The 23,687-nt window shown below is 38.4% G+C and overlaps 1 protein-coding gene across 1 annotated transcript in view; it reads left to right on the top strand.

The window, feature by feature from the left end:
• Window positions 1-23,687, top strand: part of ros1 (c-ros oncogene 1, receptor tyrosine kinase) — a 235,291-nt gene that overhangs the window by 82,036 nt on the left and 129,568 nt on the right. The window contains exons 17-29 of the mRNA XM_087992610.1: window positions 2,152-2,343; window positions 2,434-2,534; window positions 3,291-3,496; window positions 5,161-5,327; window positions 7,288-7,417; window positions 9,192-9,445; window positions 16,156-16,219; window positions 16,804-17,003; window positions 17,114-17,316; window positions 17,425-17,720; window positions 18,797-18,973; window positions 19,696-19,910; window positions 21,494-21,632. Coding sequence (XP_087848736.1) covers window positions 2,152-2,343; window positions 2,434-2,534; window positions 3,291-3,496; window positions 5,161-5,327; window positions 7,288-7,417; window positions 9,192-9,445; window positions 16,156-16,219; window positions 16,804-17,003; window positions 17,114-17,316; window positions 17,425-17,720; window positions 18,797-18,973; window positions 19,696-19,910; window positions 21,494-21,632 — 2,344 coding nt within the window. The remainder of the gene's footprint in view (window positions 1-2,151; window positions 2,344-2,433; window positions 2,535-3,290; window positions 3,497-5,160; window positions 5,328-7,287; window positions 7,418-9,191; window positions 9,446-16,155; window positions 16,220-16,803; window positions 17,004-17,113; window positions 17,317-17,424; window positions 17,721-18,796; window positions 18,974-19,695; window positions 19,911-21,493; window positions 21,633-23,687) is intronic.

Below are 23,687 nucleotides of genomic sequence, written 5' to 3'. Positions count from 1 at the left end.
AAAATGCCTTTTTGTAAGTTGCCATTATTAAAACCAAAGCACAAGTATTAGATCATTTGCCTAATTCACGTAATTGCTTCCCTTCCCACCTGCCCCAAAGGAATTTTGTTTTAATTCTAATTTACTTACTTAAAACCTCATTACTTGGGTTAATTTTTAAGTAAGTTTTTCAAGTGGCATCTAAGATTCATCAGCAAATGTAAAAGTTATGTATAAAAATAAATCCATTCTATTATATTTTAATTATGATCCATTCATGTGGTTTCGTAAGTGTATTTCTCCATTTTGATCTGGAAGCTGTGTTCTTTTCAGTCATTTTAGCATATCTGATATAAACCTCATAAGTAACAAAGATTTCACTTCCAATACTCTGTTTACTGCATTTAGCATTTTCTGATACAACATTTGAGTCTCTTGTTCTAGAAACATGGCAATTACTCAGACGAGCTTTCATAAATTACAATTTCTTCACAAAAATAAGTATGAAACACAATAGTTTGGTAACTAATAATCATGATATATAAACATAAAAATGAGGAAAGTATGTTAAAAGAACCTAACTGATGCAAGAAGAAAACTACCTCTACTTTTAAAAGACTTTAGGAAAAGTGAATCTTGATCATGTCCCTCAAATATGGTGTTAAAAGTAAGCTTTCCAGTTGATTTAAGATCCAAACCTGAATGAACTCATTGTCTTTGCCAACCAACTAATTATTTTGAAGTTGCAATTGTCAGGCAAGTCTAATATTGTATTTAAGTACTCAAATAAACAATGGACTGTGCTGGGTATGATGAACAAAAATTACACTTGGAAAAGTGCTAGATGGGTTCATCACAGCCACTATATCAATAACTAAACAAAGTAAGGAAAACCACACCTTTATTGTTTTACTCCTTTGGCATAGCGCGTGGAAAATGGGATTCAGTTCAATGAGATGGAATCTATGCTGAGTTGAAGATGGAAGGGGACAATATTAGATTTGTGAGAGGTTGACCATTTGGGGTTAAGATGAGGAGAAATTAATTTACTCAGACATTTATACATTTTGATATATTTTACACCAGAGGGTTGTGGATACTCACTTATTGAATATATTCAAAACTATGCTGCATAGAGTTTTATACACATTGGGGGCCTGCGGTTAAGGGGTAGGTTGTGCTTTGTGCAAATATGGTGGACTGTCACTGTGAGTCCAATCATGTGATGTAATAATGACATTAACATCCATTTTGGGCAGAAAACAGTTTAGTTTAATCTTGCTGCCCGTAGAGCGAACATCTCCTTAACAAAGCTCCTACTGTTTAACCCTTCAACCTCCTGGTCCTTCGTGCAAAGTAACAACATAGGTGATAGGGAAAATGGTGTTGAGCTAGAGGGTCAGATACATTAAATGAAGCAGCCTTGAGGGGCTGAATGATCTACTCTTCCTCATATTTTTATGCTGCGTTTGATGTGGTCTTCTGCAGCACATAATCTAATACAGGAACAAAACCAGATGATGATATATAGATGGAAGTAGGCCATTTTTGTGATGGAGCATTTGAAAATTGATTAAGTTTCTTTACAGAGATGTACCAATCCAACCAATTTTATTTACTTTGCTATTGAAATTCTGGGCATTTTAATAATAATCAAGCTCAAATTATTTCCATGATTAGTACTTATCCAGACTTGGAGTTGAGCAGTTTGACCATTCTGATAGGAAAGGTGAGCTGGGAAATTTGAATATGGATCTTCAGTTTGCATGGACTAAGGAATTGTGGGTGGATATTTTGAGAAGATTAATGGCAATTTTGAAAAGGAAGGATGGTAGCTGAAGAGTTAAGCAATTTACAGTGTCAGCTAACATAGGAATCACACAGGGAAATTGTGCTTCTTACAGTTCAGTGGAAATATGTTCATAAGAGAAAGGTGAATCTGATGGGCAAGTGGGTGTTGGGGAGGGAAGAGAGGTTCAGAGATGAGAATGGGGTGAGTCTGGATAAGTTTAGTTTTATGGATGAAGAGAATATTATTCATTTGCAAATGCCTATTCAACTGCAGATTGTTCTTTTTCTAATTATAGCTTAGATTGTCGGTGCTGTTTTTCATTGTCAGCTGATAATTTCCTTTTTGATAATAATGCAATCATGTTATTTATCAATTTCTAGATATATCGTATGCCTTTGGATTCAGAGGTAATTACAAAGGTCAGGGATGTTGCAGGAAAAATTCAAGATCTCCAGCTAGATCCACTTCAGGGCTACATGTACTGGACAACAGCACAGAGTGTGGAATATTCTCGGATAAATGGTGACCATCCAGGCTTGCTTGAGGAGCTGCCCAATTTCTCTGGTAAACAGGTGAAACTAGATTCCAGATCATATTTGCAGTGTTTAGCCCCAGGTTGAAGGTTTGTATGTAAATTGTGTTTCTAAATGTGTTGTTTTTAGATTTCAGGATTGACTCTGGATTTTGATCTTGGAGCTCTCTTTTGGCTCATTCAAGATAATATCAGACTTGAAATAAACCAGGCAGATCTTATCTGGAAAGGGTAGGTGAATGAATGAAAACAAATATAAAACCATAGTAAATAAGAACATGAGTAGACCTTTTGGCTCTTTAAATTTACTCTTTTATTCTATTGGATCATGTTTGATTTGCTTGTGCTCTTAACTTCACTTTCCCATTTGCCCTCATTACCATATACCCCTTGTCTATCAATATGCTATCTAACTCAGCCTTGAATATATTTAATGACCTAGTTTGCACTACTTTCTGTGGAAGAGAATTCCACAGACAAATGACCATCTGAGAGGAGAAAATATTCTCCTGACCTCCATCTTAAAAGGGAGACCTATTCTCTCTAAACAGTGTCCTTTGCAGTAGTCTCCCCCATGACAACTTTTAATGCTTGCATTTCCATACTAAAACCCAGAAGTTGGCAGGTTGGAGCGGTCACTTCCTGTTTAAAATTGCTTCCCCATCCAGTTTCACCCAATTGAATGATTTCAAAAATTAAGTTTTGAAGGTGTTTAAATTATCTTGAATGATGCCAAGAAATCGGTATTACTTGCATTAGATTCAAATATTGGATTTTGAACAGGAAGTCACAAATGTCACTAATCTCAATGTATTCTTCACCTATATGAATGTAAGTATTAATTCAGTTCAGACGATTGACTCTTAAGAGTGTCTGTTTATTTTGCATTAATAACATTATTCCATTTTCAGCCTGCTAAAGAACGCATCATTAACTTTCAATGAAATTTGTTCTATGAATACGCTGCTATCTTTTCTTCTGGCATAGGAACAGAGGCAAAGTTAAGAAGATTTTATCTTCTGATTCTTTGAAAACTTCTCAACACGTGCTTCAATTCTACTTTGGCAAACTGGTTTGGATTAATGAAGAAGGTGATTTGCAAATTGTCGAAATGGGAAAAAAACAAACTGTTCAACTTTCTCGTGGCACACCCTTTATAACATTTACTGTTGTACATCAGAAACCTTTACCAGGTTAGTGGCAATTGTGCTGTGCAGTGTGCATGTACACACATCTTAATAAAGGTAACGTGAACCCATGTTAAAAAGACTGAGTTATTTCCTATTATTTGCAAGGCTCTTGTACCGACATTAAAAGATTAAGAATGGGTTTGTAGACTAGTTAATAATGTAGCAATAAAAGTGTGTAGATTTTATATGTTCACGTTACATTGCAATTTAGATAAGTTAACCATTTTGTGCTTTTGTTAATTAGTACATATGTACTGCCATGATGGTCCTTGAAAATCTGAAGTCCGGTGACCCTGAGGTTAAACTCTCCATCAGTCATCTCTCTCTAATGAGAGCAACAGCTCTATAGTCCTTTGGGTCTATGGTGACTACAACATATGTATCAATTCTTTTCTTGCATTCCAGCTCTCTTAATTATGAGAACATTTCTGACTTTGCCACAAGTTGTTCCTTTCTGGTTTTGCTTCATTCATTTTTCTTCCCTGGGTTCACTTTAGCATTTTGTGATTTTGTGTTTTCTGTTCTGGCTGTGCGCTACTTTCTTATTCTTTACCAATACTTTCTCTATCTTTATTCCAATCCAAGCTACAAATGGAAAATTAAGTTTATTCAATGTTTTTATTTGGAAATTGGTTAATTTGGAAAATGCTTCACAGGTCCGATTGTTATGCTTTTCTGATGTCTGAGTGAGGTTCAGTGATCACTTAGATTATATAGACCAGAACTTCAATAATTTTAATGCTGGTCAGAGTAAAATTGCAGGAGAGCAATTCCTGTTTCTGGATTAGGGAGGGAGAAACTCCATGATTTTGTTCCCTAGTTCATGCAGTTCCAATTATTTGAAAAAAATTCCAACATGTTTGTTTCTATGATATGACATGAATGCACTTGTTGGCATTTGTTGCAGATTCTGTCTTCACCATAGGAAATTAGCTTGATTAAGTAGAATTAAAACAGTTAATATTTTTTACATTTGCAAGAGAAATAGATAATAACTGGAAAGTACTTTAGTATCAAGTACTTCACCGCTGTACGTGCCCCACAGTATTTGCTTCCACTGTGTTGTTCTTTTTTTGTTCCGAGAGTTTAAATACAGACCTGGATAACCTGTTTATTAACCAAACACTTAAATGGTATTAAGTACACAGATTTATCTTGGAGTTAATTCCAATTTTATTTTTTGAAAAGAACTACTCTCTTTATCAAAACATCTGTTGCTGTAAAGTACAGAATTATTGTTTGGTGTCTTCTCGAGAAATTGTCTGGGGTGGGCCTTAGGAACTTATTGCCACGTAACTCAATACATTTCATATAGCTTGAATGTTCAAAGCAGCACTGTTGAGACAAAAAATTCTGAAGCATATACAATTGGATTTCCATCTGAAAGAGATTGCATAAGATCCCAAAAAAAACACTTTGGAATATTGCCATCTATGATTCCAGTGCACGGCTCAAATCCCACTAGTGAAAAATATAAATTGCCCAACAGTTTCTGAAGTAGTTATAAAATCTTTGATATTACTTTTAGTGCCAAACTAATGGTTGACAATTGTATCCAATCTTAAAAGTTCCTTCCATCACAAACAGATTTATTTCATAATTATATTTAAATTTGTGTTTTTCTGATTGCCCAGTTGTAATTCCTAAATATATCACTTTCCATTTAGATGGTTTCTCTGATTGCCCAGTTGTAATTCCTAATCCAGTTCCAGCATCTTCATTTAAGATAGAAGGGAACTCCTCCAGGATCTGTATTAAATGGGAAAGTGTAAGAAATGTGAACTATGGCATGCTGTATTATAAGTTTGAATCACAAGCCCTTTTGAAAATTGAGGTACTTTGCTTTTTTATATGTTGAATTATTTTTACTGATGTAAACAAATTCCCTACACTGTATACTGTTAATATAGTCTGAAATGTTCTTTATAAATTAAGCATATTATTTAGACTAAATTGAGTAATGGTATTTGATTTTTAAAAAAGAGTCGATCCAATAAACTTTTTTTTCATAAAACAGGTGTAGTTTCACACATAGTATTTCAGTTTGACATTATTTTCAGTTATATCAGCAAACTTTCAAATATGATATTGATAGAGCATATTATGCAGAAGCAAATGAGCCATTCAACTCAACCAATAATAACCTGTATTTACAAATGTTAACAGTACCCATCTTAACTTGCCATGACTGTTGTTGTGCTGTCTGACATAATGATGTTAGTGATCTAGCAGCACAATATTGGTAAAACCCGAAGCTGTTTTGTTTGAGTCCTGCCAAAAACTCAGTGGTCAAAACCATTCCATGCCTAGAGCTGAGGAATCTGGACTTAAGTTTGTCATATGTTGGAGCCCTGCAAAAAACCTGGTGTGTACACGTGCACTGCAACTGTTTAGAAAGTTTAAACTTTTAATAGGCTTATTTGTATTGCCCTGGATACTCTGCAAAAGTCTTGGATACACACTCAGTGTTAAGGGGATGTGTGTCAGAAATTCAGGTCTTAACTGGGTAGTAACCCAGGAAATGTTACAGTGGTTAATATCTGGTGAACCTCCAAGATCAGCAAGTGAAACTGAACTGAGCAAATCAGGGAACCTCCAGTCCCCAGTGACCACCAGGACCCAACCTAACTACAGCCTGGCCTGACCGCCCACATCCCTCTCTGACCTGATTACTCCTCAGTCTGATGACTGCACCCTGGGACTGTATGACTGCTCCCTCCACTGCCGACTTCCCATGCACTTCTCTAACCACTCATTTATCTGTTCGCTAACCCATATTAATTCATAAATGGATTTTGAGGTCCTGAAAAAATTACCTGCATCTAAAAGTGGTGAGAAAAGTAGATATATCTTCTCTTTACTTTATATTTCACGTGTTCACCTGACTTGCCCTGGAAAGGCTGCATTGGCCCATTCCTGTTTCAGCTGGGATCAGAAAGCTCGACTAAAAATAGGCAGTTCCATTGGCACACAGAAATCTTTGCAGGCTGGCCAGCTTGTCATAAACAAAACTGTTTGGTTCCTATAGAAACATTGCTTCCTTAATCCTTATTCTTCACTTATCATTGCCTTTGTAATTTCTCCAATAACATTCTTGCAAATTTTCAGATTTCCAACTGTAGAAGTACCAATTTATCCTGGAATATGTCATTTGACTATCCAGAAGAAACCCTGTTAACCTATTCTTACTGATATCTGGTGACTTCCTTGTGGCTCAATATATTGACAACAGAATCATAATAGAAAGACAAAATACTAAGAGTGTTGGAAATCTAAAATAAGCAAAATGCTGCAATGACACAGCAAGTCTTCCAGCACCTGGGAAAAGAACAAAACAGAATTACCATTTTCGGTTGACCATTTTTCACACAGCACTTTATTCTTTCGAGCATTTTCTACTTTAACTTGAACATCTTGATCTATTTTATAATTACCTGCTTTGGCAGTCCCTACAATTGTATACCTTTACATTTCTGATCTACTCTAGTTCCACCCAGTCCTGCCCAACAACTTGCAGAACCCATTTAGCCATTCAATCACCAATGACTTTTCCTAAACACTTTACCTTTCTACACTGTTTTCTTTGCCTTTATAGACCACCTTTAAACCTACATTGTTTTATTCTCTTCTAACTTTTCTCCCACTCCCAATTGGATCAGCATTCCAACTGAGAAACATCTTCAGATCATTTTCGACATTATAGGCAAATTTGCAGTAATTATAAATACAGTTTGTAAATTTAAAGGAATGCATCAGCAATATCAAATTGAATCAAATGTATATTTTCTTATTAGGACCTCAACACTCCTCACTATTGTGTAAGTGGTCTTGAGCCTTTCAAGATGTTTGATATCACAGTGAAACCATATACTTACTGGGGATCTGCAACAGAGACACAAGTCACTCTCTGCTCTCCTGAAGCTGGTATGGTAACTTATATGTATCCCTAAACTCATTTAGTGGAGGCGGTTGTCTAGTGGTACTGTTATTATATTGTTAGTCCAGAAACACAGGCAATGTTCTGGAGTCAACAAAAACAGAAATTGCTGGAGAAAACTCAGCAGGTCTGGCAGCATCTGTGGAGAGAAATCAGAGTTAATGTTTCAGGTCTGGTGAACCTCCTTCAGAGCTTGTATGTGATACCAAACGAAAATGTAGGGGCAGCATAGTTGCTCAGTCGTTAGCACTGCTGCCTCATAGCACCAGAGACCCAGGTTAAATTCCAGCCTTGGGGGACTGTGGGAGTTTGCACATTCTCTGTGTGTCTGCATGGGTTTCCTCTGGGTGCTCTGTTTTCTCCCACAATCCAAAGATGTGCAGGTTAGGTGAATTGGCCACGCTAAATTGCCCATAGCATTCAGAGATGTATAGGTTAGGTGCATTAGTCAGGGGAAATGTAAGGGGAATAGGTCTGGGTGGATTACTCTTCAGAGGAGCAGTGTGGACTTGTTGGGTGGAATGGCCTGTTTCCACACTGTGGAGGGATTCTATAAATTATCGGAGTTCCTAAATTATGTTTATTTTTATCTGCATCACTGATGATAGGGGTAATGTTTTCACCCTTTTTAGTCTGTAAACAATATATCACAAAAATTAATGGAAGAATAACAACTCCAACCAAATATGATACGCTGATGGATATGACCCTTGGAAAAATTGATTACTTTTTAGTAATGATGTGGATAAGGATTCAGTTCCTGGAATTTATCTAAAGGATCCAGTTACATTGGAAAGGTGGTCAATTAACTTTTGTTTGAGCAGTTTTATTTTAGAATGTTGTTGATCACTTTGCAACGTTAAGAATAGTCTCTGCTGCTGTCATAGAATTTGCTAAGGCTGTCAGTGTTTTCAGAGTAGATTGTTGGTTGTGGATTGGTCTGAAGACTCCTTTGCCAGATAGAAGGTCTTAGTAAAAAGGTTACGGAGCATCACCTAGGCCAAGAAAATCCTCGACAAAGAGGTATATAATTGTCATAACATGATTTCACACAGTTTGACAATCAATAACATTCTAAAATAAAACAGCTGACAACATTCTGAAACAAAACAAGTGCTGACAGGAATGTGTGAATGGCCTCTTCACATGTTTATGCATCAATCAGCTGATGTACATATCTCCACCTGGAGGCTTCTGCCTCTATTCCTGATGAAGGGCTTTTGCCCAAAACGTCGATTTTCCTGCTCCTCAAATGCTGCCTGACCTGTGCTTTTCCAGCACCACTCTGATCTAAACCCTGATGTACATCTCCATCAAGCTTATGATTTGTAGCTAATTAAACTAGTAAAAACCACAAATTACAATGTATTACTTGTAATACAGATGTGCAGTAACATGGTGACCATTTTAGAAAAAAGAAGCTCTGCCAAAGCTGCAGTGTACAGTGGGTGTGTTTTTATGTTGGCAAATAATAAATGGAAATAATGAGTCTTAAAAATGTAATAGGCATTTTTTTTTAAAAAAAGCTAATCCATTACTATGAAAGACTACATTTATCACAATTAAATATATTGTCCATGTATACTTTTATTTGGCAAAAAGTCTACACCATCCTTAGATTTCATTTGTTTCTGTAATTCAGCCTATCAATTAATACAATGATTAAATTTATTAGAATTATCTGTTCTGCTGATATTGAAATTTAAATTAATTGTTTTTAAATAAAAATAATTTTTAGTTGATTTTACATGATCTTTCCAGCACCATCTGCTCCTGAAAATCCACGGATTTTTGTGAATTTGAGGAAGGACATTCTGCTAGGTGTAATGAACATGGATATGGAATTCAGGTGGAATGTGCCTGCCCAAACAAACGGTATCCTCAGGGGTTACACTGTGTATTACACCACAGACAACTGCTCAGATCCCCTCCAGGGAAATGCACTGAATGTGGCTGCTGACATTACCACCTTCTCACTGACTAATGTAGACCCAGCGAAAACCTATTGTGTGCAGGTATGTAGGTACTCGATCACTGATTTTATAACTTATCACTAATAAGTTACCTCTGGATAATTTCTTCTTCTCTGAAAGTGCTCTCACTTTCCTCTCATTGTCACCATCTCCAAAAACAGTTTTGAAGTCATTAGTTCACAGGGAATTGTAATGTTAACAATGTAGCACCAATAGAATATTACAGCGCAGTACAGGCCCTTCGGCCCTCGATGCTGCGTTGACCTGTGAAACCAATCTGAAGCTCATCTAACCTACACTATTCCATTCTCATCCATATGCCTGTCATGACCATTAAAATGCCCTTAAAGTTGGTGAGTCTACAATTGTTGCAGGCAGTGCGTTCCACGCCCCAACTACTCTCTGAGTAAAGAAACTACTTCTGACATCTGTCCTATATTTATCACCCCTCAATTTAAAGCTATGTCCCATCATGCTAGCCATTGCCATCTGAGGAAAAAGGCTCTCAGTGATGAATCTATCTAACCCTCTGATTATCTTATATGTCTCAATTACATCACCTCTCAACCTTTTTCTCTCTCAAGAAAACAGCCTCATCTCCCTCAGCCTTTCCTCATAAGACCTTCCCTCCATGCCAGGCAACATCCTGGTAAATCTCCTCTGAACCCATTCCAAAGCTTACATATCCTTCCTATAATGTGGTGACCAGAACTGTATGCAAAACTCCAAATGTGGCCGCACCAGAGTTTTGTATTACAGTGGCAGACAGGATGTTTGAGGACTCCTCTACTGAGGTTAGAAACAGGAAAGGAGAGGTCACCCTGTTGGGAGTTTTCTACAGGTCTCCAAATAGTTCCAGAGATGTAGAGGAAAGGATACGAAAGATGATCCTCAATAGAAGCAAGAGTGACAGGGTAGTTGTTATGGGAGACTTTAACTTTCCAATGCAGCATGAAAGTTGCAGCATGACCTCATGGTTTCAAAACTCAATCCCTCTATCAATAAAAGCTAACACACCATATGCCTTCTTAACAACCCTATAAACCTGGGTGACAACTTTCAAGGATCCATGTACCCGGATACTGAAATCTCTTTGCTCATCTTCACTACCAAGAATTTTACCATTAGTCCAGTACTCTGCATTCCTGTTACTCCTTCCAAAGTGAATCACCTTGCACTTTTCTGTATTAAAATCCATTTGCCACCTCTCAGCCCAGCTCTGCAGTTTATCTGTGCTCCTCTGTAACCTATAACATCCTTTGTCACTATCCACAAATGTACCAACCTTAGTGTCATCTGCAAATTTCCTAATCCATCCTTCTATGCCCTCATTGAGGTCATTTATAAAAATGACAAACAGCAGTGGACCCAAAATAGATCCTTGCGGTATACCACTAGTAACTGAACTCTAGGATGGAATATGTCCCATTAACCTCCACCCTCTGACTTCTTTCAACTCGCCAATTTCTGATCCAAACTGCCAAATCACCCTCAGTCTCATGCTTCCATATTTTGTGCAATAGCCTACTCTAACACCTTACTGAAATCCATTTAGACCACATCAAGTGCTTTACCCTCATCCACCTGTTTGGTCACCTTCTCAAAGAAGCCAATAAGGTTTGTAAGGCATGACCTACTCTTTATAAAAATGTGTTGACTATCCGTAACCAAATTATTCCTTTCTAGATGATTATAAATCCTATCTCATTATCCTTTCCAACACTTTACCCACAACTGAAGTAAGGCTCACTGGTCTATAATTACCAGATTGTCTCTATTTACCTTCTTGAACAAGGGAACAACATTTGCTATTCTCTAGTCTTCTGGTCTATTCCTGTAGACCATGACGACATAAAAATCAAAGCCAAAGGCTCTGCAATTTCCTCCCTGGCTTCCCAGAGAATCCTAGGATAAATCCCATCCGACCCAGGGGACTTAGCTATTTTTGCCCTTTCCAGAATTGCTAACACCTCCTCCTTGTGAACCTCAATCCCATCTAGTCTAGTAGCCTGTATCTCAGTATTCTCCTCGACAATATTGTCTTTTTCTAGTTTGAATACTGATGAAAAGTATTCATTTAGCGTTTCCCCTATCTCTTCAGACTCCACGCACAACTTCCCACTACTATGCTTGATTGGTCCTAATCTTATTCTCGTCATTCTTTTGTTCATGATATACCGATAGAAAGCCTGAGGGTTTTCCTTGATACTATCTGCCAATGACTTCTCATGTCCCCTCCTGGCTCCTCTTCGATCTCACTTTAGGTCTTTACTGGCTAACTTGTAACACTTAAGCACCCTAACTGAGTCATCACATCTCATCTTAACATAAGCCTCCTTCTTCCTCTTGACAAGAGATTCAACTTCCTGAGTAAACCATGGCTCTTGTGTTCAACAAATTCCTCCCTGCCTGAAAGGTACATAATTATCAAGGACCCACAGTAGCTATTCTTTGAATAAGCTCCACATTTCAATTGTGCCCATCCCCTGCAGTTTCCTTCCCCATCCTATGCATCCTACATCTTGCGTAACAAAATTGTGGTCACTATCACCAAAGTGCTCACCTACCTCCAAATCTAACACCTGGCCGGGTTCATTAGCCAGTACCAAATCTAATGTGGCCTCGCCCCTTGTTGGCCTGTCTACATAATGTGTCAGGAAAGTCTTCTGCACACATTGAACAAAAACTGACCCATCTAAAGTACTTGGACTATAGTATTCTCAGTCAATATTTGGAAAGTTAAGGTCCCCCATAACAACTACCCTGTCACTCTTATTCCTATTGAGGATCATCTTTGCTATCCTATCCTCTACATCTCTGGAACTATTTGGAGGCCTGTAGAAAACTCCCAACAGCCTGACCTCTCCTTTCCTGTTTCTAACCTCAGCCCATACTACCTCAGTAGAGGAGTCCTCAAACTTCCTTTCTGCCTCGTAATACTATCCTTGACTAAAAATGCCACACCTTCTCCCCCTCTTTTATCATTTTGTCTGTCCTTACTGAAACATTTAAATCCCGGAGCCTGCAATTACTGTCCCTGCTCTACCCATGTCTCTGAAATGGCCACAACATTGAAATCCCAGGTACCAACCCATGCTGGAAGTTCACCCACCTTATTCCGGATGCTCCTGGCATTGAAATAGACACACTTCAAACCAACTTGTTGCTTGCTGCTGCCTACTTGCGACCTTGAAACCTTATTTCTGACCTCACTACTCTCAAGCTCCTGTATACCCGAACTACAATTTAGGTTCCCACCCCCCTGCTGAATTAGTTTAAACACAGATGAAGAACATTAGCAAATTTCTGCCCCAGGATATTGGTACCCCTCTGGTTTAGGTGAAGACCGTCCTGATTGTAGAGGTCACACCTTCTCCAGAAAGAGCCCCAATTATCCAGGAATCCAGAACCCTCCCTCTTACACCATCCCTGTAGCCATGTGTTCAACTCAAAAGTCACGATAAGAAACAAGGGCTCATCCTGAATTTGAAGCCGTGTCTTCTCCCATGTCAATACTGTACAAGTCCCGAAGCGAGAATCATACCTCTGGACTAACGCGCCACAGGCAATAGCTTTTTTGATGTACAGTGATCACCTAAGAGTTGAACTACTGAAGCATAATATTTATGAAAGTGCTATCTTCCTGCATTTGTTTTTTTACCTGCCATAACTATGAACATTTCAAATCAATATTGGAATTTCAATCACTTACTAGTAATACACAGAACACTCGATAACCAAAATGGGAATTGAATTGTACAGTTAAGATTTAGAAGCCAGCTTCCCATCGCTGATACCAGGGGAGGGTTTAAATCAGGAGGGCCTGATTGCTTGAAAGGAGCCTGTAAACTTGCAGCTCTTAATCCAAGTATTAGAGACCCAACCTGCTCAACATTTGCGAGTAACCTTCTCTGAATTGGATACAATGAAATAGCATTTTTCCTTAAATAAGAGGACCAAAACTGCTCGTTGTACTCCAGATGTGACCTCACCAGCACCTTATACAGTTGCAGTAAGACTTCCTTACTCTTATACTCCAACCCTCTTTAAATAAGGACCAACATTCCATTAGCTTTCCTAATTACCTGCTACACCTGGTTGTTAGCTTTGAATTGAATTGATTGTCATGTGTACCGACACACAGTGAAAAGCTTTGCGTTGTGAGCAGATCACATAGTTAAATAGCATAGACAAGTAAATAATAGGTAAAAAGTGGCAAAAACCAAAACACAGGTACATGTGAATGCTAAAGGTTTGGTGTCCATTCAGTATTCTAACAACAGTAGGGTAGAAACTGTTTCGAAACCGGCTGGTGCGTGTGTTCAGGCTTCTTTACCTTCTCCGCGATGGTAGAGACTGTAGAAAAGCATTGCCAGGGTGGGATGGATCTTTGGATGGATCTTTGACAATGCTGGTGGCCTTTCCTTGACAGCGGGCCTGGTAGATGGATTCTGTAGATGGGAAGTTGGCCTTTGTGATTGTCCAGGCTGAGTTCACCACTCTCTGTAACCGTCTCCAATCTTGAATGGTACAGTTGCCATACCAGGTAGTGATACATCCAGACAGAACGCTTCCGATGGCGCACCTCTAAAAGTTGGCAAGGGTATTCGCTGTCATGCCAAATTTTCTCAGCTGCCTGAGGAAGAAGAGATGTTGTTGGGCCTTTGTAACCTGTGGTCCACATGAAGAATCCAAGAAAGCTTGTTGTGGATGACCACTCCCAGGAGTTGACACTTTCCCCTCGTTCCACCTCTGTGCTGTTAATATGTAGGGGGGCATGAGCAACATCCTGCCGAAAGTCAATAATGAGTTCCTTGGTTTTGCCGGCATTGAAAGCTAGGTTGTTCTCAGTGCATCATTTTTCTAGATGTTCCACTTCCTGTCTGTAGTCTGTTTTGTCGCCATCTGCGATTCAACCGACTATGGTGGTGTCATCGGCGAACTTGTGAAATGGCATTAGTCTGGTATTTGGTGACGCAGTCATGGGTATACAGTGAGTAGAGTAGAGGGCTGAGTACTCACCTCTGGAGGGCTCTAGTGTTGAGTGTTAAAGACGATGGAATATTGTCCCCAATCTTCACTGATTGTGGCATGTGGGTCAGGAAACTAAGGATCCAGTTGCAGAGAGTGGGGCTTAATCTGGGGTCACTATGTTTAGTAATCAGTCTGGAGGGGATAATGGTGTTGAAGGCTGAAATGTAGTCAATGAGTAGGATTCTTATGTAGCTGTTCATGGTGTCAAGATATTCTAGGGATGAGTGAAAGGCAAGTGATATGGCATCTGACATGGATCTGTTGGTCTGATAAGCAAATTGGAGTTGGTCAAGAGTAGTGGGGAGGCGGAGTTGATTAATGCCATGAACAGCCTTTCAAAGCACTTCATGACCACCAAAGTTAGGGCCATTGGGCGGTAGTCATTAAGACATGCTGCATGAGCCTTCTTAGGCACAGGGATAATATTTTTCTGTTTTGTTCGCAAGTACCCTCAACTTCTGTGGTATTGCAGCCTTTTTGCAGTTTTTCTCTATTTACTCCGTTCTCTTGATCTCACTTCCAAGAAGAACAACTTCATGTATTCCTACGTTAAACTGCATTTGCCAACATTTTGCCCACTTACTTAGCCAGAGAATATCTTGCTGAAAACTATTTGTATTCCTCTCATAACTTACCTTTCCTCTTATTTTTGGTTGAGGGACTTGTGTCAATGATTGGGTCCTAGTTGAGGAGATCCTTTAAGTGCTTCTTCCAATGAGTACATTGGTACTCATTGGAAGTGCTTCTTCCAATGTCCTTATCTTGTATTACACTGTTTATAGCTCACAACAGGTTAAGTCCTTGGGTGCTGGGGCAGTAGATGGCCCCAAACTTCATTTTGCGGGGGTGGAAAATGCCTATCCATGTGTCCTTTTTAACATGTGGTGGCCATTGCACACCAATTAACACACAAAATGCAACAAGGCCCCGGTCCAATCAGGAGGGTAGCTGAGATAGTTGGAAGGCAGACTGTGCTGCTAGTACAGTGACTAATGCATGTACAAGTTGCAAGTAATTGCAAGGTCAACCTGAGAGCTTGCCGTCCTGTTTGCCTGTCAGTAAGTGTTAAAGCAGAGAGGGTCTTCCATATTGATCAACCTCTGTAAGGTCAGAAAGGACTCATTACTGCCACAGTATCAGACAGTGTACTTTACAAACAACCAGTGCCAACTACAAGTGTATAATTTTCGATGTTACAATCCAAGCTCTGGACCTTCTAACCCCTGTTGCTTTAACTGACTGTCCCTGTCCCTCTCTGCATTGCTCTCTTATTCCCACTTCTGGTCCTGTTCTTTCTGCCCCTATTTCCACTGCTTCCCACTTCTCTCTCCCTGTTGTCACACACCCCTCCTTCCCCATAACTGGTTTCTCTGCCACTCCGTGGTCTCATTCTACGCTGCTATTCCTTGCATCTGTTTTTATTATCACCTGAGAATGTCTCGCACTCTTGCTGGGTGCTAGAAATAGGAAGAGATTCATTTTTCAGCTGTGGCATTGTCTCTCAAATAAATTTCTCTTGAATTTATCTTTTTCTACTAAATGATTTTCTTTAAATAAAAAAAGTCCTGTCAAGAAACAGAACGTTTGATTGGCCTGAGTTTTTCTTTCAAGCGACTCCTCTGTAGTCTCACCCTTGGTTTTGAATAGCTTTTTTAACATTTAATAACTTTGAATAAATAATAAGTTTGAATAACTTTTCTAACACGCTACTTTTCCAGGTGGAAGGTTTTACAGATGCTGGATCAGGTAGCAGAACGTGTGTTAGAATGGGGAATGTAACAGGTCAGTGAACACATGGGAATGGAAAACACAGTAATTTGATTAATGGCTTAAAGCTTTTTAGTATTAATCCTTTGGGTCTAAATCATGTCAATGGGACTCTTAAATTTAACTTTGAAATAATGAAAATTGCTGAAAACTTAAGAGGTGAACAATTTGATTTATGGATTGAGTACTTGTTTAAGATTATAATGAACCTGCTAAACTTAAATGCATGCTGAGCATTTTTGCTGAGAGTCCAAATGTTTTCCCATTCATTACTGTGAGATCCTTTGCTTTCACAGTTTGTCAGAGTAACTTGATTGATAAAAGGATTTGCTGTGTGTATTGGGAGATAAAATCGAAATGTACTGTCACTTTGCAGCTCATATTGAATCTGCAGGCTAACTTTGGCAAAGTATTATTGGGCAGATACTTAGGCTGTTGAAATTGCAGTGCATTTTGGGGCTGGAAGATGTTGATGAACAATTGGCCTATTGTAGGATTTAAGTTTTGCTATTGTAACCGCTTTTTCAGATATTATTAGTTATTCTGTTCAATGGCAATGAAGCAGTAAAATAAACAATACCCCTTTTTCCTGTAAACAGTTACAGGCTCAGTGCCATATCTATTGACCATAAAGGACAGAATGGTCACAATTTTTGATATGGATACTCGGCAAACCATTCAGAAAATGCTAGTGTCTGCTGTTATTCATGTGGGTTACATTCTACAAGCACAGACAATATATTACTTGACAGAAAACCTGATTATGAGCACAGCTTTGGATGGTCAAGACAAAACTCAGGTATGGCTTTCCTGTTTGGTATGATCCTAGTGGAGTTTGACAGACATTATATATTTCAAGTTGCAAGATCAACTAATTTTAAAGAATATACTCTTGAATTCTATCAACAGCTTATTGAGAGTATCTTGTGCAGTGCTCCAAAAGGAATGACGGTTGACTGGATTGGACGGAAAATCTATGTGCTGTTGGATAAACAAGAAAATGCAAACAGTTCAATTTATGTTCTGGATCTTGAATTACAAGGAACAAAGCTAGAGAAATTATTGTCCAGCAGCCAAAATATTTACTCAATTGGAATACATCCAAAGAAAAGGTATTTATTCTAGATGTTAAGAGAATATATCTATAGGCTAATTGGACTACATTGCTTCAAATTCGATTAAAAAAAATCATTTCTCTTTTTTTTATCATGCCTTAACAGCCTCCTGTTTTGGACTCAGTTAGTGTCTGAAGATATGGTTTTAGTGTCTTATAATTTAACTGCGCGATTGCCTAGAACTCTCATTGGCCATCATTTGGAAATTGCTCATGCTGTTCCTGAAGCAATAGCGTGCAACTGTACAACAGCAAAACTTCACATGGATGGAAACTTTGCAGTTGATACCACAGATTCTGAGCCCGTGAGACTCTTTTTCACAACTCCAGACCATGAAATCTGGGCCTCGGATTTAAATGGCTGCATATGTTGGAGGAAAATTAATTTCACAGGAGCTACAGGTACGCATAATAATTATTCTTGTAATTCAAAGGAGAAATACCCGACCACAAATATAAAATATCTTCACTTAGCTGGACTGTTGTCCTTTATGTGCTTAAGTGAGTGGAGACAATGGTGGAAATAAATATTAACTTGTTTACTCTGGGGGAGAAGTTCGGGTTTTTTTTTGTTCAGTTGAAGCAGCATAGCTCTGGCAGCATTTTGTCAATACTGTCCTAACGATAATGCCCAAGCCTCCTCCCAGATTCCTCCTCAGTCACCATGTCCAAACTTTTGATGAGCTGCAGATGCCAATTGGTTGCCCTGAAGCAGCTCCTGGTTCCGCTCGTTCAATAAAAAATGAGCTCAGATGCAGAGTTAGCTCAAAATTACCTCCTAGTAGGGGAGAGATAAGATGAATGGTAAAGGGCAAGTTTGAGTCAACAGTACTCGTTCCTCCAGTAAAATGGAAGAATAACTTTAGCTTCCTACAGTCTCTTTAGAAACTGTCACTTTGGATGTGACATAAACTGAGGGAGGTGGGCATCATGTCCCTGATCATTTTGTTTGAGAAATGTAATGCTTGTTTCTGGAAGTGTTTTGGGCCATTGACAAGTCCAGTCCAAAATGACAAATATTAAAGTTGAAGTGCAGATCCTGGTCTGATTTTGGCGAATTTTGTGCTGGGTAATTGAATGAAAGGAAGTTGACTTTTTCACGCTTTAATTTCTTTTTAACTTACTATTGTCCCACAGATGAAAAAAAATTCTTGAAGCTGTCTGAACATTTGAGAATGAGATAAATTTTATTGTAGGAAATTATGGTGATTGCGAGGTATTAGTGATCATTGAAGGTATGATCCGTTTTTGGTATTCTAGATAGAATTACAGCTGGTTATGTTATTATAGTGCAGTGCTTGATAGGGTGGAGCAATCAGTTTCAGTAGTAACTTTGAGCAGGGAAATGTACATTAATAGGAAAACATTTGGAATGCGACAGGGAAAGAAAAGGGGATATCTCTTACAAAGAGTCAACATAGAAATATTTGCCAATTAACACTCTCCTGTGTTCTATAATGTATCAACATCTTTCATAGATTTTGGTGCAACATCACTGACAGTGAATTCAAATGCAGTTTATTGGATAACTCGGGATGGTGATCAATCTACAGTTTATATGGCTGATAAATTCTCAGGGAATGTTATCTCTGAATATCAAGATTCCTCACTAGTTGGAGTGATGACATTTGGTGAAGAGTCACAACCATATCCAGGTAAAAGAACAGCAGGAGGAACCTAACCTACAAATAATTATATTGTGAACATTTAGAATATGTTGATTGTAATTACAAAACATGGACAAGAAGGTGTGGTGAATTCTATTATTTCATTGACCTCCTCTTCAGTCTATAATGGATGTAGTCTTTAAGTTTTAAAAAATATATATTGTATTTCTTTTCCCTTTTGAAGTGGGATGTGGAGTATTCCCCCTTTCCCCCAACCATTTGTTTGTGAAGTCCAATTTTTGTTTTAAAACCAACAAAGACTTTTCAAGGTTGAAACAAAAAGGATGGCTTATTGAGGTATACAACCTGGGGATGATTTACAATGTACATACGACACGCATCATGCAGTACATGTAACACACGCATCATGCAGCATGTGTAACACACGCATCATGCATAACAGTCACATGCAGCACAATACCATCCCTTCATTGAAGCGAAAACATTACAGTTGTGAATAATTGACAATTACAACAGTTGTGAATAACATAAAAAGGATAGGGACAATCATTTACTGAACTATAATTCAAATGAATTCATGTTCATTGAGGAAAAACAAACTACTGCCGATACTGGAGATCTGAAATAGAGTTCTGAAGTAACTCAGCAGGTCTGACAGCATCACTGAGTCAGAAGACTGGGTTACATCTGGGAGCAGTGTTCTAATTGGTGGGATAATTGAAAATCTAAATATTTGTTTTTCCTTTTAGATCCAAAGTGCCTAATACCAAAAGCCTATACAAGTGTGCCAGAAGTAGTGAATAAATCGGATACTAGTCTGATGATTTACATTCCACCTGTTGAGTTCCCTTCTACATGCTCTGAAATGAGCAAACCCACTCCCACTTATGTTTTAAATTATGCAGAATACCAAGATAATTATATTGATGCCAACTGTACCCATGGAATTCAGTGCTATAAGAAGGTAAATTATTTGGAAAAGCTTCATTGCATTTTGTTGATTTTTGATGTATAGTGTACATTCTCTTGACCCTAATATGGATGGGATTGAATATAAGTGAATATATATTCACTTTTTTAAGAAGAAAAGTAACAAGGTTATTAGCATGGGCTGTTGATCCACTCATTTCCTATGACTGGTAGAGTTTTACAGAAAATGCAAGACTTCTTGATTTAGTTTTTTTTTAAAACATCAGACTCCCACTAAAAAAATGAAACCACCTTTAAAATAGTAATAAGGAATGCTTTACCACTGTATTTCATTTTGATATATTGCTTGAAAAAGAGTCTTTTTAACAATAAGTGTACAAGCTTGAAACATTTGCTGTCTTCTGACTAATATGTTAATGCAGTTCAAACATATATTTGGGCAAAGCAGCCTGGTTGAACTGTGCTTACTAACATACAATTCTTTTCAAAATAAAGGGTGAAAAAGAAACTACAAACAAATCAGAGCATATCAAAGTTGGTCCCAACTCTTAAGTGAATTGATTTCCTTTCAAAACATTCAGATGATATTCCAAAAGTTGGCTCACTTCACAATATCAAGCACATATGTTCAAATACTAAACAAAACTAATCTGGGCGCAGGTCCTATTAGGAAAAAAGTTCATTTAAAAAGCAGATTCTGGTGGTACTATTGTTGAACTGATTCTTGTAAATAGCTTGGTTCTATTTCTTGTTCTACAATCATCATTAGAGCAACACCACCACGTGGTTATCTTCCACCTCCCACACAAATTTATTGTGAAGTATATATTTTTTACATCATCCCGCTCATCATTTTTCACTTATTATATGGGGCATCTGTCAGTTCTCACCTGATTGCTGATGAATGTCTTGTGGTCCTCACAAGGTAGCCATTATTTGAGTGAACTTTGGTGATTACCAGCAAATGAATTCAAATTAATGCTGTATTTGAGACCATCCTGTCCTCATTCAACATTTATTTATACTGACACTATTTTCGGGATCACATTCAAGAGCAGGATGTCTGTTAGTTTATTTCCTTGTGTATGCACAGTTTGGCTGTTTGTTTGCTGACGTTATCCTAAAATACTCAATAGCTTTATCAAAAGACATGTTGTACAGCTCAAATATTCAGAAGATGTATGATCAATGGACTAGTGATAAATTTAAATAACTTTGTTAAATCATATGCATAATTTCTAAATTTGCAGACAGTGCCAAATTTTGATGAAGGATGGTGTAACATGTACTTGAAGCTTAAACTGATTTTTAGCACTATGAGATAGTCACATACAAAAACTATTGGTCTCATTAGATTTCTGTTTTCCTTAGTATTTTCATATTGGTGGCTATAAAATTTAAAAATAAAGTACCAGTACAAAATAATTTTCTGGGAAGATAGAGAGGAAAAAAACACTGATAGTAGATTAATAGAAAAAGTCTGTTGGTGACCTGGAAACAAAGAAGCCTGAGTGTGACCTAGAAAAAGCCTGATTTTTGACCTGGAAAATTTTGGTCACAACCTCGTAACAATCTACATTTAAAAATGACTGTTTTTTTGTATTTTTGTTTGAACAGGAAGTGCAGACAAACATAATAGAACTGAAAGGGCTGCAGTCTTACACCAGATACCTCATCCAGGTTTCAGTGAGAAATCATTACAGAGATTTATCAAAGGAGCTGGGTCCACCAGCAATAAACTGGACATGGTTTGGAGGTGATTTTCTGTTGGATGACTACAATTTAATATGCATTAATTGTCGTGAGAGAATTGTTGTTGAACAACAGCAGGTTTTGTTCGTACAATATTTACATCTATGGTATTGAACATTATTGATATGTAATTAGTTCTTTGTCATTCTGTTTAGCTCCACAATTAAACCATATTATCAGTGAAATTCGAAAATGCAGTAAGAGGCCATTTGGCCTATCCAGTCTGCACTGACCCTCTGAAGAGGATCGCACCCAGACCCACCCAATTGATAATGTCACATCAGTTTTTAACCACGGCCAATCGTCTAATCTGCATATTTTTGGATGTGGAAGGAAACCAGAGCACTTGGAGGAAAACCACACAAGCACGGGGAGAACTTGCAAACTTCACACAGGCAGTCAGCCACAGACCCAGGTCCCTGGCAGGGCTAATGACAATGCTGATCCAACATGACTATATTATTCATCATATGCATTGAATTCTTAGATAACTGAGCATATTTTTCAATGAAGGAACTTAAAATTTAGAAAGAAGTGTTAAATTCCAGATATAAACATGCATGAGTTGAGTTATGAATGATGGTAGACAATTACACAACTGTGGAGGAGGAAGCTCCAAAAACAACTTCATCCTGAATGAAGGGGAACATAGCACATCAGTTCAAAATCTCAGACTGAAGCATTTGTGGCAATCTTCAGCCAGAAGTACCAAGTGGATGATTCATCTTTGTCTTCTTTGGAGGTCCTAGCATCATAGATGCCAAACTTTAGCATATGATTCATTCCATGTGATGTCAACAAATGGCTGAAGGCACTGGATATAACAAAAGCTGTGGACCCTGACAACATTCTGCCAATGTTAGTGAAGGCCTGTGCTCTACAACTAGCTGTGTGCATATCTAAGCATTTCCATTATAGCTACAATACTGGCCTATATCCAACAATTTGAACAATGCCCATGTATCTCCTGTATAGAACAGCAGCAAAAATCCAACCCAGCCAATTACTGCTCCATCAATCCAGTCTTGATCATCAGTAAAATGGTGGAAGGACCATACACAGTGCTATCAAATGGCACTTCCTCAGCCGTAACCCCTTCACTGATGCCCAGGTTGTATTCTGCCAAAGCCACTCAGCTCTTGATGTCATTACAGCCTTGATTCAGGCATGGACAAGTGAAGAGCTGAACTCCAAAAGTGAGGTGAGAGTGATTGCTCTTGAAATCAAGGATGGATTTGACTGACTGATGGGTTTTTGCAAAACTGGAGATGGTAGGAATCAGGGGGAAAGCTTTTCACTGGTTGGATTTAAACCTTATACAGAGGAATATAGAGTGCTTGTTAGAGATTAGTCACCTCAGGATCCAGGACATCCCTGAAGGAGTTCCTCATGATAGTGCCCTAGGCCCAACCATCTTCACTTGTCTCAATGACCTTCCCTCCATTATAACATCATAAGTGGGGTTAATCACTGATGATCGCATAATTCTCAGCACCATTCAAAACTACTCAAATGCTCAAGCAGCCCATATCTAAATGCAAGACCTGGACAATATTCAGGGTCAGACTAATGAATGGCAAGTTACATTTGCACCACAGAAGTGCCAAGTGATGACCATCAAGGCATTTTATACAAATTAGGAGCAAGACGATACCTAGGGAAAGAGTAGGCCCACTCAAGGATAAAGGAAGAAGTTACATATGGAGCCAAAGGAAATGGGTGAGATCCTTAATGAGTACTTTAGATTGGTAGTAACCAAATAGAGGGATGTGAGAGATGTTGAGGTCAGGTGAAGGTGTGTGAATGCTCTCAGGAAGATCAACATAATGAAGGAGGAAGTGTTGGGCTTCTTGAAAAGTAGGGGAGTCCCAGGGGCCAGATGGGATCTATATCAGGATATTTTGGAATGCAATGGAGGAAATAGCTGGCGCCTTAACAGATATCTTTGCGTCCTCTTTGGCCTCAGGCGAGGTTCCAGAAGACTGGAGAATTGCCAGTTTGTTCCTTTATTTAAGAAGGGAAACAGAGGTAATCCAGGTAATTACAGGCTGGTGAGCCT

The sequence above is a fragment of the Chiloscyllium plagiosum genome, unplaced genomic scaffold (assembly GCF_037043375.1).
Source record: "Chiloscyllium plagiosum isolate Xiang-an unplaced genomic scaffold, Cpla_swu_hap1 HiC_scaffold_12, whole genome shotgun sequence".
Classification (NCBI taxonomy): Eukaryota; Metazoa; Chordata; class Chondrichthyes; order Orectolobiformes; family Hemiscylliidae; genus Chiloscyllium; species Chiloscyllium plagiosum.
Note: the sequence above shows the minus strand (reverse complement) of the source record. Positions and strands in the feature narration are given on the sequence as shown.